The 12,353-nt window shown below is 40.5% G+C and overlaps 1 protein-coding gene across 1 annotated transcript in view; it reads right to left on the bottom strand.

Annotated features, from left to right (window-relative positions):
- The window catches only part of COP1 (COP1 E3 ubiquitin ligase), a 127,739-nt gene that overhangs the window by 54,463 nt on the left and 60,923 nt on the right, over positions 1-12,353 (bottom strand). The window contains 3 exon segments of the mRNA XM_056355540.1: positions 2,548-2,664; positions 9,392-9,473; positions 11,261-11,369. Coding sequence (XP_056211515.1) covers positions 2,548-2,664; positions 9,392-9,473; positions 11,261-11,369 — 308 coding nt within the window.

Here is a 12,353-nt window from a genome sequence, read left to right as displayed (position 1 = left end):
GTCAAAATGTTAACACCAAAAAAAGTTAGAACTGCAGTCAAAACTGTGTTGAAGCGAGCCATGCTAGCTTGTAAGCTATTCTGCCTACAGAGAAAGGGGGAATTGAAATATGTATGATTAGTAATTTAATAACGGTGTATTAAATAAATTTACTTCCTTCTTTCATCTCAAATATTAAGCACCAATACTTCCCCCACCAAACATTTCATCAATTGCTTATCTCATCAAGTCTTAAACCATAAATACATATATAGACACACATAAACACAGACACATATATAGCATTAATTTCCATCAAATGAACAAATAAAACAAGACAGCATATACAGGAGCAGCACTTCTGCATAAATACTGTACAAAACTGTTGGGCATGCAATGCTAGGGAGTCTTGGCTCTTTCACCATTGACCAAATCACTGAATAAGTAACTGAAACTATTTTCAAAACTGAAAATCCTCTTAGCAGGTGAACAAGCCAAGGCAGAGCTAGGACAGCTTTCTAAAATTGCTCACTACACTGGTCGCTGAATATGTGTTTTGCATTGCTTATCTTTATTCTGATTGGGGGCGGGCAAATAGGAATGGCCAAGTAAGTGTGCCCAATCTGCCTTTTATTTTTTTTAAAAAAAAAACCTACAAGGAAACCAGCTTTGAGTCTTCCTTTATTAATTTTTACATAAAGTTAGATTGCTTTTTCCATAGATTAGATTAAGTTAAACAAGACTAGCTGAAACTGATGGAGCAAAAAAACTTTGTCTCCATCATAACACATTAAACAGGACTGGTTTACTATATGGAGTACGAATGCAGACACTAACTCATTTCTTTGATTTGACTTTTTTCAGAGTTCAGAAATAACTTAAAAACTCCAGTATTTCTTTTAATTTCATATGCCATTTTTTCACATTTTTATGGCTGAAAGATCAATTAGAATTCCTTTGTGGGAAGTCATTCCCATCAGTTCAATTACTCCATGTAATTGTTTCAGCAATCATAGTTAAATATCCATTTTAATTTTTATTTAGAGACTCAATTACCAGGCATCAAGCAGATGTAAACACTTTTAAAATTTTAATCTTTTCTCACTCTTATGCCTTCTTCCTGAGTACAAATAGCATTTCACCCCTCAGCATTCTCTAAGTCATAAAAACGCCCATGTAGACATTTAAAACCTCCATGTAACTCCTGATGCTCACTAATGCCTCTTTCCCAAACACACTTGTTGAAGACGAGCCCCGCGTGGTTTGCTGGATGTGGCTTGGGGATAGAGATGCTCCCATCTGCTTCCATCCCACGTGCCCTACAGCTCTGAAAGCCTTCATAGATTTATGTGTGTGTTATCCCCCCTCCGCCTTTCAAGTGGAAAGGAATCCCAGTTACTGATTTATCAGGAAGAATTCTGTTTTGTAGTGCTTCTACATATCTATTTTAATCAGTGGCTGACGCATTTGGGGCTGGTGCGCTCATCTTTCCCTAGAGCCTTTCACAGATAGCCCCTTTCATTCAAATGCTGCTAGTAGGTATTGTAATTCAATTCTATTCTTGCATGTAATTCACTAAACTTCAGCAATATGCCTGTCGAGCAAGTCAATATTTTACACTCCAACTTGAATCCATTTTTTGCAGTGTATCAAAATGCAAATTTATTTTTTCCTACTAAGAATCACAATCAAAGTAGAACCAGCCTGGAAATGGGAACACCTAAATGAAATGGCAAGCCACTGGTTGCAAGAACGATCAACGTATCTCCTGAAGTCCAGAGATAACAAATGTCATCAGAACATCTAGTTACAAGTGCATTAAAACTCCCCAAGGGGAAAGAAAATACGGAGTTGGTTAAATATTTATAGGTACCTCTAAGTTTCAGTTGTATTGTGCTATGCACGCAGCAGTTTCCTCCCAAAGCGATACCTGCTCTGTTTTCAAAAAATCTTTGTATTATCACCAAGAACTATTTAATGTAAGTGAATGAAAGGCTCATCGTGCCTTCCCCACTGACTACTTCAAATAAAACCATTAACAATGATCTTTGCCCAATGTAGGAAAACAAAAGCCCACCCATGGGGACTGTAGTTGCAGCTACGGGAAACACGCACAGCCACTGTTTTATGGCACACCTCAGGTAAAACCAGTTAAAATTCCCAGTATGGCTTTGTAGTATTTATAGAGTAATGCTATAAATCAGAAAGAACAACTATCACAGTGTTAACACTTTGCTACGAGAGTCTCACAGCTGAGCTTTGCCTGGTTGCCTTAGTGACCTCAACACACACACTGGGAGGCCACTTGCTTTCGTGAGCTTTTATCTCTGATAGAGGCACCCAAATTAAAAAGCCAGGCTGCAGGATGAAGTTGACACTTGGGTATCATGATGTCTTCTGGGTGACTGCACATTTGAAAAGCTTTGCCTCTGAGGCGTTTTAACTGCAGACACCTCAGTCTTGGGCACAGCAGTCAACCTCACTCACATCTTGGGGGGGAGGTGGGGGGGGATAAGAAACAAAGGAAGGAAGAAACAATATTCTTTGCCCAAAACCCCTTTTACCTACCTGCACAGCCAAAAGCTAGGTGATACCTAGAAGAGGGGCTGAATTTGACGCAACACACATTAGCCTTTGCCTCGATGCTTGCTACTGAGTTGTCCAAGTTGGTAGACCACAGCTTCACTAGAGGAACAGAAAAAGAGAAATGAGGAAACAGGAAACAACAAGAAAAAAGTCAACCTCATTTGAAAGGCATAAAATCTAGTTATTTCATAAATTAGATCCTGGAAAGCCTCAGTTGCCAAGATGTTAGTGATTATAAAGGGTCAGTTGTCACCAGCAGTTGCCAAGTTTGAGAACATTCTCAGGTGCACACTGTAAATATTGTGACCACCTCTATACACACACGAGATCTTGAAAGTCTATCCTGCATGGCTGAGAACATCAGAGCAGGTGACTAACCACGTTATAATCTCAGCATTTAAGACTATGGCATGCAGATTCACATAACCAAGAACAGGAAGGCTTCCATTCTTTTTTGTTTTGCCCCTTTGCTCCAACGCAAGAACTCTGTGCTCCATGGCAGAATTGCTTTGCACAGAATAAATATACGCAATTGTATGCTTGAGCACAGCGAGTGAGAACAACTTGTTTTATTCTCGAGAAACTGGCACAGGCAGGAAAGAAATCAGTATGCTGGCTTCCTATGATGATATATTCCCTCAGTACAAGAACTCTACTGTTCTACTAGGCTACCGTGTGAACGCCGATTAAACTATGCAGTACAGAATGAGCTCTTCCCCCAAGTACCCACTTCAGTGCTTCACAGGACAACCAACAGAAAAAAAAAGCAGCTTTTCAAAATACAGCCTCCCCCCACCCCTCCAAACATTTCAAGTATCATTTAACCTTAAGATGAAGACTGACAGGTGCTCCCCACGTAGCCAATCTTACTACTAAAAGCTAGAGATGAAACACTTTGCCCTCTGCCCAGGTGAAGGGGCAGCATATTGGCATCAAGCCCCACTGATGCCTACAAGGCAGAAAATAAGATTTCAGTGATAGCCCCCCCCTCACTTTTCTTGCTGAGCGGGTTGCACAGTACTTGAGTACCACGATCGGCACGCTGAGGTAGGAAGCAGAACAAGCTGAAGCCGATATTTGAACGCGCAGGAGCTACATGTAGGTTTAATCCCCTAACACAGCTCCTCATGAGCCTGGGCTTCTTCAGATCTATGGCCCATGGCTCCTCTGCTGTCTTTTTACAGAACGCTCACTTTGGAGGTGAAGTGAGCAAAAATGGCAAAAGAACATGAACCTTGTTACCTACTGTAGTTGACACATGAGGTAAGCAGTCTTACGGTATGTCTCCCCACCATCTGACAGGTCCTCTATCACCTCTTGGTCGGTTTTCCCAGGAGCTTTTTGAAGGAGAAGTAAGGCTGCCACATGGATAACCCAAGGATGTTTTACGTGGTCAGGGATAAGGAGGAACACTGGCAGGTTCACTCTAGTACACCCGCTTTTAATAGTACAGGAAGCAACGAAAAGCAACGATATTGCGCTACTTGTGACCATAACTAGGAGAACTGCTTCAAGATGAAGGAAATACAGGGCTGCTCTGAGCACACCAAGGAATTACTTTAAATACCGCACTGTGTGGGTATTTGACAGCTGCCTGGAACCATTATAAAGCAGCACACACATACACTAGAAATACAAACACTGATGCATACTGCATTCACATAAGCATTATGTACAATTCAATGAAAACAGCGCCCACCCTGTTGTTGGTTTTCAGAAATAAATCCATTCTCATTTACCAGAGCTATAATACTCATCCAGAACATCTAGCTACATTACTAAATAAAGCCAAGAGCTTTGCAAGCACGGCTTAAGATGCTCTCTTCTCCCACGTGAGACTGGATGATATACCTCCTCCATCATGTTCTGCGCTTGGGGGCAGGGAGGGGAACGAAGCCAGGAAAGACAACTTTGCAAAACAATAAAACATTAGCATTTTGCTTCAATGAACAGACACCAGGAGATGTATAGTTTAAGTTGCAGTAGCAGAAGAGGACATAAACTTTATGGATGAGATGCTACAGGAAGAAAATACCGCAATTACAAGAGGATGCTGTCAGCAGACAGCATTGCTTCAACTTGAGGCACGCAGAGAGGTTCATGACTTCACAGTTCAGAGCAACCTTCTGCCCAAGTCTAATACCAAAACCACACAGGCTTGTCTTGAAGCCTTCCAACCAGGTATCAATATTTGAAGTTGCATCTAAAGCAGCCAAGTCTCTCCTTGACACCACCTCTAGTAAACTAACGGCCATCTGGTCTCAGTTTTGTAGGAAAAGCTGAGGGCTCAGTTTCAATTTGGCTCCTTTTTTCATTCAAGTTTTCAGGTCATAAACTGAGCTATTTAATCTGGTGAAGTCAGCCCATGTGTTCAAAGCCATCATCGTATTTGTTACAACTGACAGACAGATAGCAGTCTGCAATTTCTGTGATCTAACTGCTGTGGGATACACCAGGCTCCAATTACATCTTAGTCAGTACCATAGAAAAGGATGTATGCGACATATAACGGCACGTAATGAAACATGTCAGGTTTTACCTGGAACTGCCCATTATTTTTTAAAAAGAACTGACAGGTTAATAAAGAATAATTCATAAGGATAGAGTTTATTTGCTGTAGCTTTCAGCAATTTTGCTGAGGTTGAGGCAGTAATTATACAACATACAGATGTCTTGATAACACCTAGAACTGTGTTGATGAGACAAGCAACTATCTGAGATTGACTATTTCTAAAACACATGTTCTCAAAGCATATGTTTCCTAATTTTGCAGCTGCTGAGACAGACATCTCTATATGGTCAAATGTCTATACCTTAAAATAGTAAGAAGATGCCTCCAGAACCCCATTTTTGATTTAAAATGTTTAGGTCTTTTCAAGATATTTTTTATTTGGTTGGAGCTTTACACTGAATGTCTAAGTTTCTAAATTAATTTTCTGTACATCAGTTCTGTATCTAAAAACCGGCTAGAAGTGGCAGAAGCCTATACTACAATAGCTGAAAGTGCCAATGTGTACAGTTGGTACACTGATGGTAAGGATATTTCATCCAGACTGTCATTCCTGCAATTCTTATCCTCTCACGTGATGGAGAGCCTGCTGTTACTCAAAAAGCTGCAAACCAGGAATAGGGTATTGCTACCAGAAAACTCATTTGCACAGATTAGAGGAATCCCTAGGAAAGGAAGGAGGAAGCTACTGAATTGTCCTGCCAGGCAAAATTTTTGATCTATTGCCTTGCGCGGGGGTCAGGAGGATGATGTAAAACTGCTGACTGTTAGCAGGCAATGACCACAGGGTACTTACTCCTCCTTGCATAAGATGCAGCCAGACAGCTATTTCAGCTGATATTTTAACTAACAACATGATCTTGACCTTTCAAGGTATTCCCAATTGAATTCAACAAACCCACAAATCTCCAGGAAGTTTTTAACCAGGAAAATGAGCAAGCTGAAACTTCAACCTGGTATTTTAAGAGCAACAAACATCTAGACCTCCAGCTGGAGTCAGCAGAAGCTGAAGTAGTATCACCAAAAATGAAGCCCCAAACAATCTTCTGAAGTCCTCAACAAAGCTGAGAGGCAAACTGTGACCTGCAGTTCTCAGGCTAGTTCCCTCTCCAGAAGGCCACGCTTGTTTTTTTATGAAGCCAGCTCTGCAAATCTGTGTGTCACCCCTCTGAATTCAGGGGCACTATAAAAAAAATAAAAATAGCTGTAAGCACTGGTACCAATGGTCTCAACTAAGGCAGCATGGAATACCTTCCTTAGATGTAATGAAACAGATGCTTTCATTTCTCCTTGCTGTAAGACAATAAAAAGTATCCTCTTGCTACAGCTCAGAGCTCTCAGGTGCTCCTGTTCTGCTCCACCTCTCCACTTTGAGCCAGGCCCAGTAAAGGGACTACAGCTTGCAGAAAGGACATAAACCCAGGACTTTTTTCAGTTGAATTTGTCAGTACTGCTTGTATCTCCTCGAGCTTCAAAAACAACCCCAGAGCAGAGAACAAATGCTTGATCACTCCAAAACAGGTCTCTACCCCAGTGGAGACTTAAATTCCACCCACATGGCATCACAAAATATTTTACTCTATCTTATCTGCTAACATCACCATGGCCATTAAACTACTTTCCCAATCCAGAAGAGCCAGCTGTAAGTCATTAGCTAAGTGCACTAGCTCCAGCCCTATCCTGGCACTTTGATAGCATCATTTTGCCTTCACAAAATTAAATAATCTTTTCCCCTCCAATAGCAGAAATACACTCTTTCCTACTTACATGAGCATCATAGCTCCTGCCATTATTACATGCATAAAAACTGAAATTAAGACTGTGCTGCTTCCCCAATCTGCCTGCAGCACAAGTAAACACTTTAATTTTGCTCACTGCTGTCTAGTTGGCATACTCCTTTGGGTCCCTATAGACATACAAAACTACCTCTGCCCCTTTAAAAGAAAAGGGCAAGACAACTGTAGATTAAAGTAAGGTTTTCATGCACAAAGTAGTTACTTTTAATACAGTAATGCTTTTATGCCCTTATTTTCTGCTATTAAAGTAGAAAGATCTTCCACAAATAAGCATCTTGAATTATCTTCAACTAATGATCAGGACAACGCAGGACCTAAAGCCCAAGGATGCTGTTTCTAATTATATCAGAATCATTTTATCCCTAATAGCACTCTGCTTCTTAGCACCCCCTTTGCTGTGCCTGAGCCCTGACAGAGACAGCTGTGAGGCACAGGATTTTATCTAAAAACTCCTTCCCCAATACATGCCTACCAAGCATACCAAGTACTTCAAAAATTAGCTTCCAACTTGAAAAGACCGAGCAGAGACAGGCAGATACACAGGCAGGCAAGCAGGAAGCACTGGCGAAGCTGTCACTTTTTTGCTGGCTTGTCCTGACCACTTGACAGGAAAGTGTTTTACTTGTGCTTTCTGGGGAAGCGCAGCGAGATTAGCTCCAATTGCTCTGGTCACACCAATATCTATCAGCACTGAGATTTCTTGTTAGACAGCCCAGTGTGGCCTTCAAGGAGAGAAACAAAAAGGACAAGAACAGTACATAGATCTTGGCTTTCCACCAGATGCTGTACCTGCCCAGACATGTCTGACTGTACCCAAAGCTGGCTAGAACTCCCCCACGAACATAAGCAGAAGGACAAAACTTTAAGTTAGGCAGGTTTGAGCTATGACACTTGTCATAGGTGTTACCTTTTCCTCACATCTAACCCTTTCACTGTGATCACTGATATGCAAGGTGGACACTCGATTTGAACATTTGCTACTCCTGCTCTGTACCTTAAGGACTTCTAAAATCCTTGTTTATTTCAGACAGTTCCACACAGGTCTCCATTTGTCTCTAATGGGCTTGTTACACATGCAAATCACAGACAAATCATGGTAGAAGTAAAGGATAAAGTGTTCTAGCCCAGTTTTATCTGGAGAAAAACCAATATACCTTTGAAAGACCTTTATGAGTTGAAATGCAAGTTAAGTAGATCTGCAGACTTTATTACAATAATTTCTAAGTAAACATTTCTAGAGACTATTACTGATGTAGTGAACTGTTCAGAGACAGGAGCCTTGCTTGCAGCTGGCTTTGTAAAACTGGACAACTTGTTAACATGCTAATAAATGCGTGTCTACCTGGCAGATAAGCTTTTTCAAATGCATAGCATGAGTTGGGAGCAACCTGATGAAGAGGTTGATAGTTTACAAGGTGAATGTTCACTCCTCCTGCATTTAAGCACATGGAACACACTCTTGACATCCACCAAAAATCAAAATAATTTAAAAATCCACCCTAAATATAAAGTAATCATTAAAGCTGCATTTTTAAAGTGGAATTACCAGCTACATTAAGACTGCCAAATGCAATTGAGGAACACTAATACAGCTTCCTTTTGAAACAGAATTTAAAGTATTTCAAAGGGGGGAACGGCTTCCAAGGTTTAATGCTTATGAAAAATTAATTTATCATTTCAAAGAAAATCATGAAGAGCTCCATCCAGAGTAGTATCAGTGGAGAGTTGATCCCCACTGAATACAAAAGGAATGCTAAAGCTCTTGCTGCTTAATAACAGTAGTTTGATATTGTAAACTATGTAAACAAGATAAAATCTTGTTCATTAGGGATGAAGAGGGATGAAGAATACTACATATCACTCAGAGCTATTTTTTCTTTAGAAGTTTCTTTTTTCTTTGAAAAGGAGGAATATTCTTCCACCAGTATGTTGGGAAAGGGCTTGTCTTAAGGGTCCTCCAAAAGCCCCTGGTCAAACGGATCCCAGAGTGTGGAAATATGAGTCACTCCCAGAGCTCCCATTCAATATACCACCCAGCTCTGTTAAACTCTGAATGACACATTGCACATCATGAAAGTGGGAAGCTTTTTGTTGCACACAATCTTTAACATTCAGAGCTACAGGTAAAATAGCAGCAGGCATTTTTAACTTCTGCTTTTTTACCTACAAACTCATTTTTGAAATATAAATACATGCTGTTCTTTTGGAATGCCCCAAGGCTTTAATTCAATAAGTTTAACTAATGTTAAAACACATTTTGCTTTGTTTAGTGTTCTCGAAAACGCTAGCTAGAGAGCATATTACCCAAAAAAACGTGAACATCACACCCAAAGATCTTAATCCAAACAAAGCCTCTCTTCTCTAAGATTCAAACAGTTCAGTAATATCTTGACCCACTGCCACATCAACTACAATACTGAGGAATCAGCTGCTTGAAATATCTCAAAAGGGAACACAGAGCATAAGCCTTCTGCACAGAGACTGAAGGAAAAAAAGAAAAAAAAAAAAAGAAGAGTAATACCTTTGGCATCATCAGACCCTGAAGCCAACAACTTTGGATCCATCAAGTTAAAGTCAACACTCCAGCACCTCTTCTCATGCTCCTGTTTAGAGAAACAAGAAAAAAACATTGCATGGTAGTGAGCTATAATCTGCTAAACCAGTAACAGAAAACACACATGCTGTTCAGTATAAACTGTCAGCAGAGTCCAGAGAAGTTTACTGTGTTTAGAAGTTTCTCAAAACATACCTTTTCTCCAAATCAGACTAATGCTTGTAGTATGCTAAATGTGCCATAAAATCAGAAAACAGTAGAATGTCAATTTTAAAAACTAAAACTGATATATTGTTGGGGGGTTTTTTACTTGAAAAAAAAATTTCCAGAAATATACATTAAAGGCCTGTTCTTGCAGCATGGTTTAACTGGCTGTGGTTCCACTGGTCCACTGTTGCTTCTTATTCTAGGAGATCACAACTGTATCTCCCAATACCAGTAAGATGTCCTTTCAAAATCATTCCAAACACCTCCTCTCTGGAAGTCCAGGAAATCCTCACCTTTCTGTTGAGTTACTAAGTGAAACTGCCAGTGTCTAATCCTATGGTTTTCCACTCCAATATTCTTATAAGACTGCACACTCTTCCATAAAACACAGAAGAGCTGTATTTGCTATGCTGGCACATGCCATGTGGAAGCAAACGCTGCATTGAGTGAAACCTGAAATTCAGTCAAACCGTTTGTTTAAAGCCTTCACACGGACTTGCAAGACTATGATGATGAAAAGCTCTCCAGGACAAAGTCACTAAAGAATTTCTAATACGTGCCAAACAGATGTCAGTATGCATGCCCCTATGCAAATCCAAATAAAAAAATAATCAAGTAATCTGATAGGAAGCAAAATTAGTTTGTTTTAACATAAGCAACAGCTGGTCCTCTCTAGGTTCATTATTCAGCCTCAAAGAAATGCAAAATGTATTTGAGAGGAAAACAGACAAGATTTATTTTGTCCAGTGTAATTTCTTTCTAATTGAGATATGCAAAGGATTAGTGAAAATAAGCATTATAAAGTGTCCAAAACACAATAAAGTAGTAAACAAAGGCTAAATGAGGAATTAAAACCTATGCTGAACTGTCAAGAAGGGGGAACTAAAGGCCAGTCTGCTGTTCATTCAACATCACTGACCAGTTTCAACATACTATGCTCCCTACGCAACATCCTGCAGCACTTCCAACATCTCCGCAGACAGAACCACCTCTCTTCCAACCTCCTTGTTCTGATCACAAGCCTCCCAGAATCCATATACAGAAACACAACGCTCAAACTGCACAAAGACAAAATGCCAGATACTTCTCCTGAAACAGGTCTTGCTGTTGAGCTCAACCCACTTGTGTGCATACACTGCCCTGCTGAGCACAGGACTATCAGGAAGGGTTCTACCTACTGCTCCATTCTCCCAGCCTTGCCACTTAAGTCTGCATTTTGCTCTTCTGCTTTATGAGCACCTGCAGCAGCAGTCACTGCAGGATTTTGCAAAAGGCTTTTAACAAAGACTGAAGTGGAACAGGTACGGAGAGACAGAGGTTTCTAAAGAAAGGCAAGACAAATAACTTCCAGAAACTCATTTCTCCCTGTGCAGATTCCCTGCCTGAAGAGCAAGAAAACGTCAACTGCCTCATGACTGTGACAAGAAGATATAGCTGCCTCCATCAGAGGACTACAGCTTAATAAAGCTGTACGGATAAGATGCATTTAGCAAACAGGAGGAACATCCATTTCACCCTTTGGAATGGAAAAGCCTATTTGCTGAACTAGAAGCAGAACGTCAGACTGAATGCCGCTCCCTCGACGTGGACCATGGTGTGGGCAAGTGTTGTTCACTGATCGCGTTTTACCTGGTAGACCTTGGATCTTTGTCCCGTGAATCCATCCCAGAGGATGACTGTGCCTTCATAGTCGCTGCTGGCTAGCAGGTTCTTGTGGTAACTACTCCAGCTGATACAGCTTAAAAAGAAAGACAGCCCTGGTCAGTCCTATATTAAATCATACTTAACAACTCAAAAATCACTCTTGCAATACGTCAGGAAATAAGCTTCCTTGCAGAGCAAGCAGCATTTGATCAAGCCACCCACTGAAATACTCAGGAAAAGACAAAACCAAAACCCACCAGAAGTAACAAACCTTCTTCTAGAAATGAAAAGAAAAGCTTTATTGGCTGAAGTGACATTGCCCCTCCACCCCCACCCCCTAATACAAAGTGCTAGTTTTGGGGTGGTTTTTTTTATTCATCTCTAACACCGCAATTCTTTTGCTATTTGAATTTCACACAGATTCTCACAGAAGGCTCAGGGTTTGACTTCTTAGCCTCTTGCCAGTAGCTACTACTACTACCATCATAAAGATTACTACTTACCTAACAGAAGCTATATATGAAAAACACATAGCTTGGATGTTAAATCAACCTCTCATCTGGTACATATGTAATGTTCTATACATGTACCAACATGCAAATGAAAGTATGACTTCTAAGAAACTACTTCCAACTTTCTGTAAATGCAGAAAGACTTCTCTTCCTATCAGAAGGGAACAGCAGTTTTGTTTGCTATGGGCAGTTGAGAAGATGTTTCTGATTGAGAACTGCAAAGTATATTGCACAAGTTTATATTTTAAACTGAATTAATTGGCCATGCAAAACTAAATGACAATTCCACCAGCAAATTCTAACCATCAGCAGACAAAACAAGAGCAGTGACACTGCCAATGCACATTCGTAGTGTTCTGGCACCATGCCTCCACTGACTCCCAAAAAATGTGACAGAGATAAGAATTTGTAATACTTGTTCACCGATTTTTGGACCATCTGGCAGAAAAGCATGCCAGCTGGTATCAACTGTGATACATGCAGGAGAAGCTGAACTGACAGGTCCAATTCGTGCAGTTCAAACAGCTCTGACACAGTTAACTAGATTAGGGTAGCCTGGGGGCCAA

Source organism: Falco biarmicus, chromosome 11, assembly GCF_023638135.1.
Source record: "Falco biarmicus isolate bFalBia1 chromosome 11, bFalBia1.pri, whole genome shotgun sequence".
In the NCBI taxonomy this organism is placed as follows: domain Eukaryota; kingdom Metazoa; phylum Chordata; class Aves; order Falconiformes; family Falconidae; genus Falco; species Falco biarmicus.
Note: the sequence above shows the minus strand (reverse complement) of the source record. Positions and strands in the feature narration are given on the sequence as shown.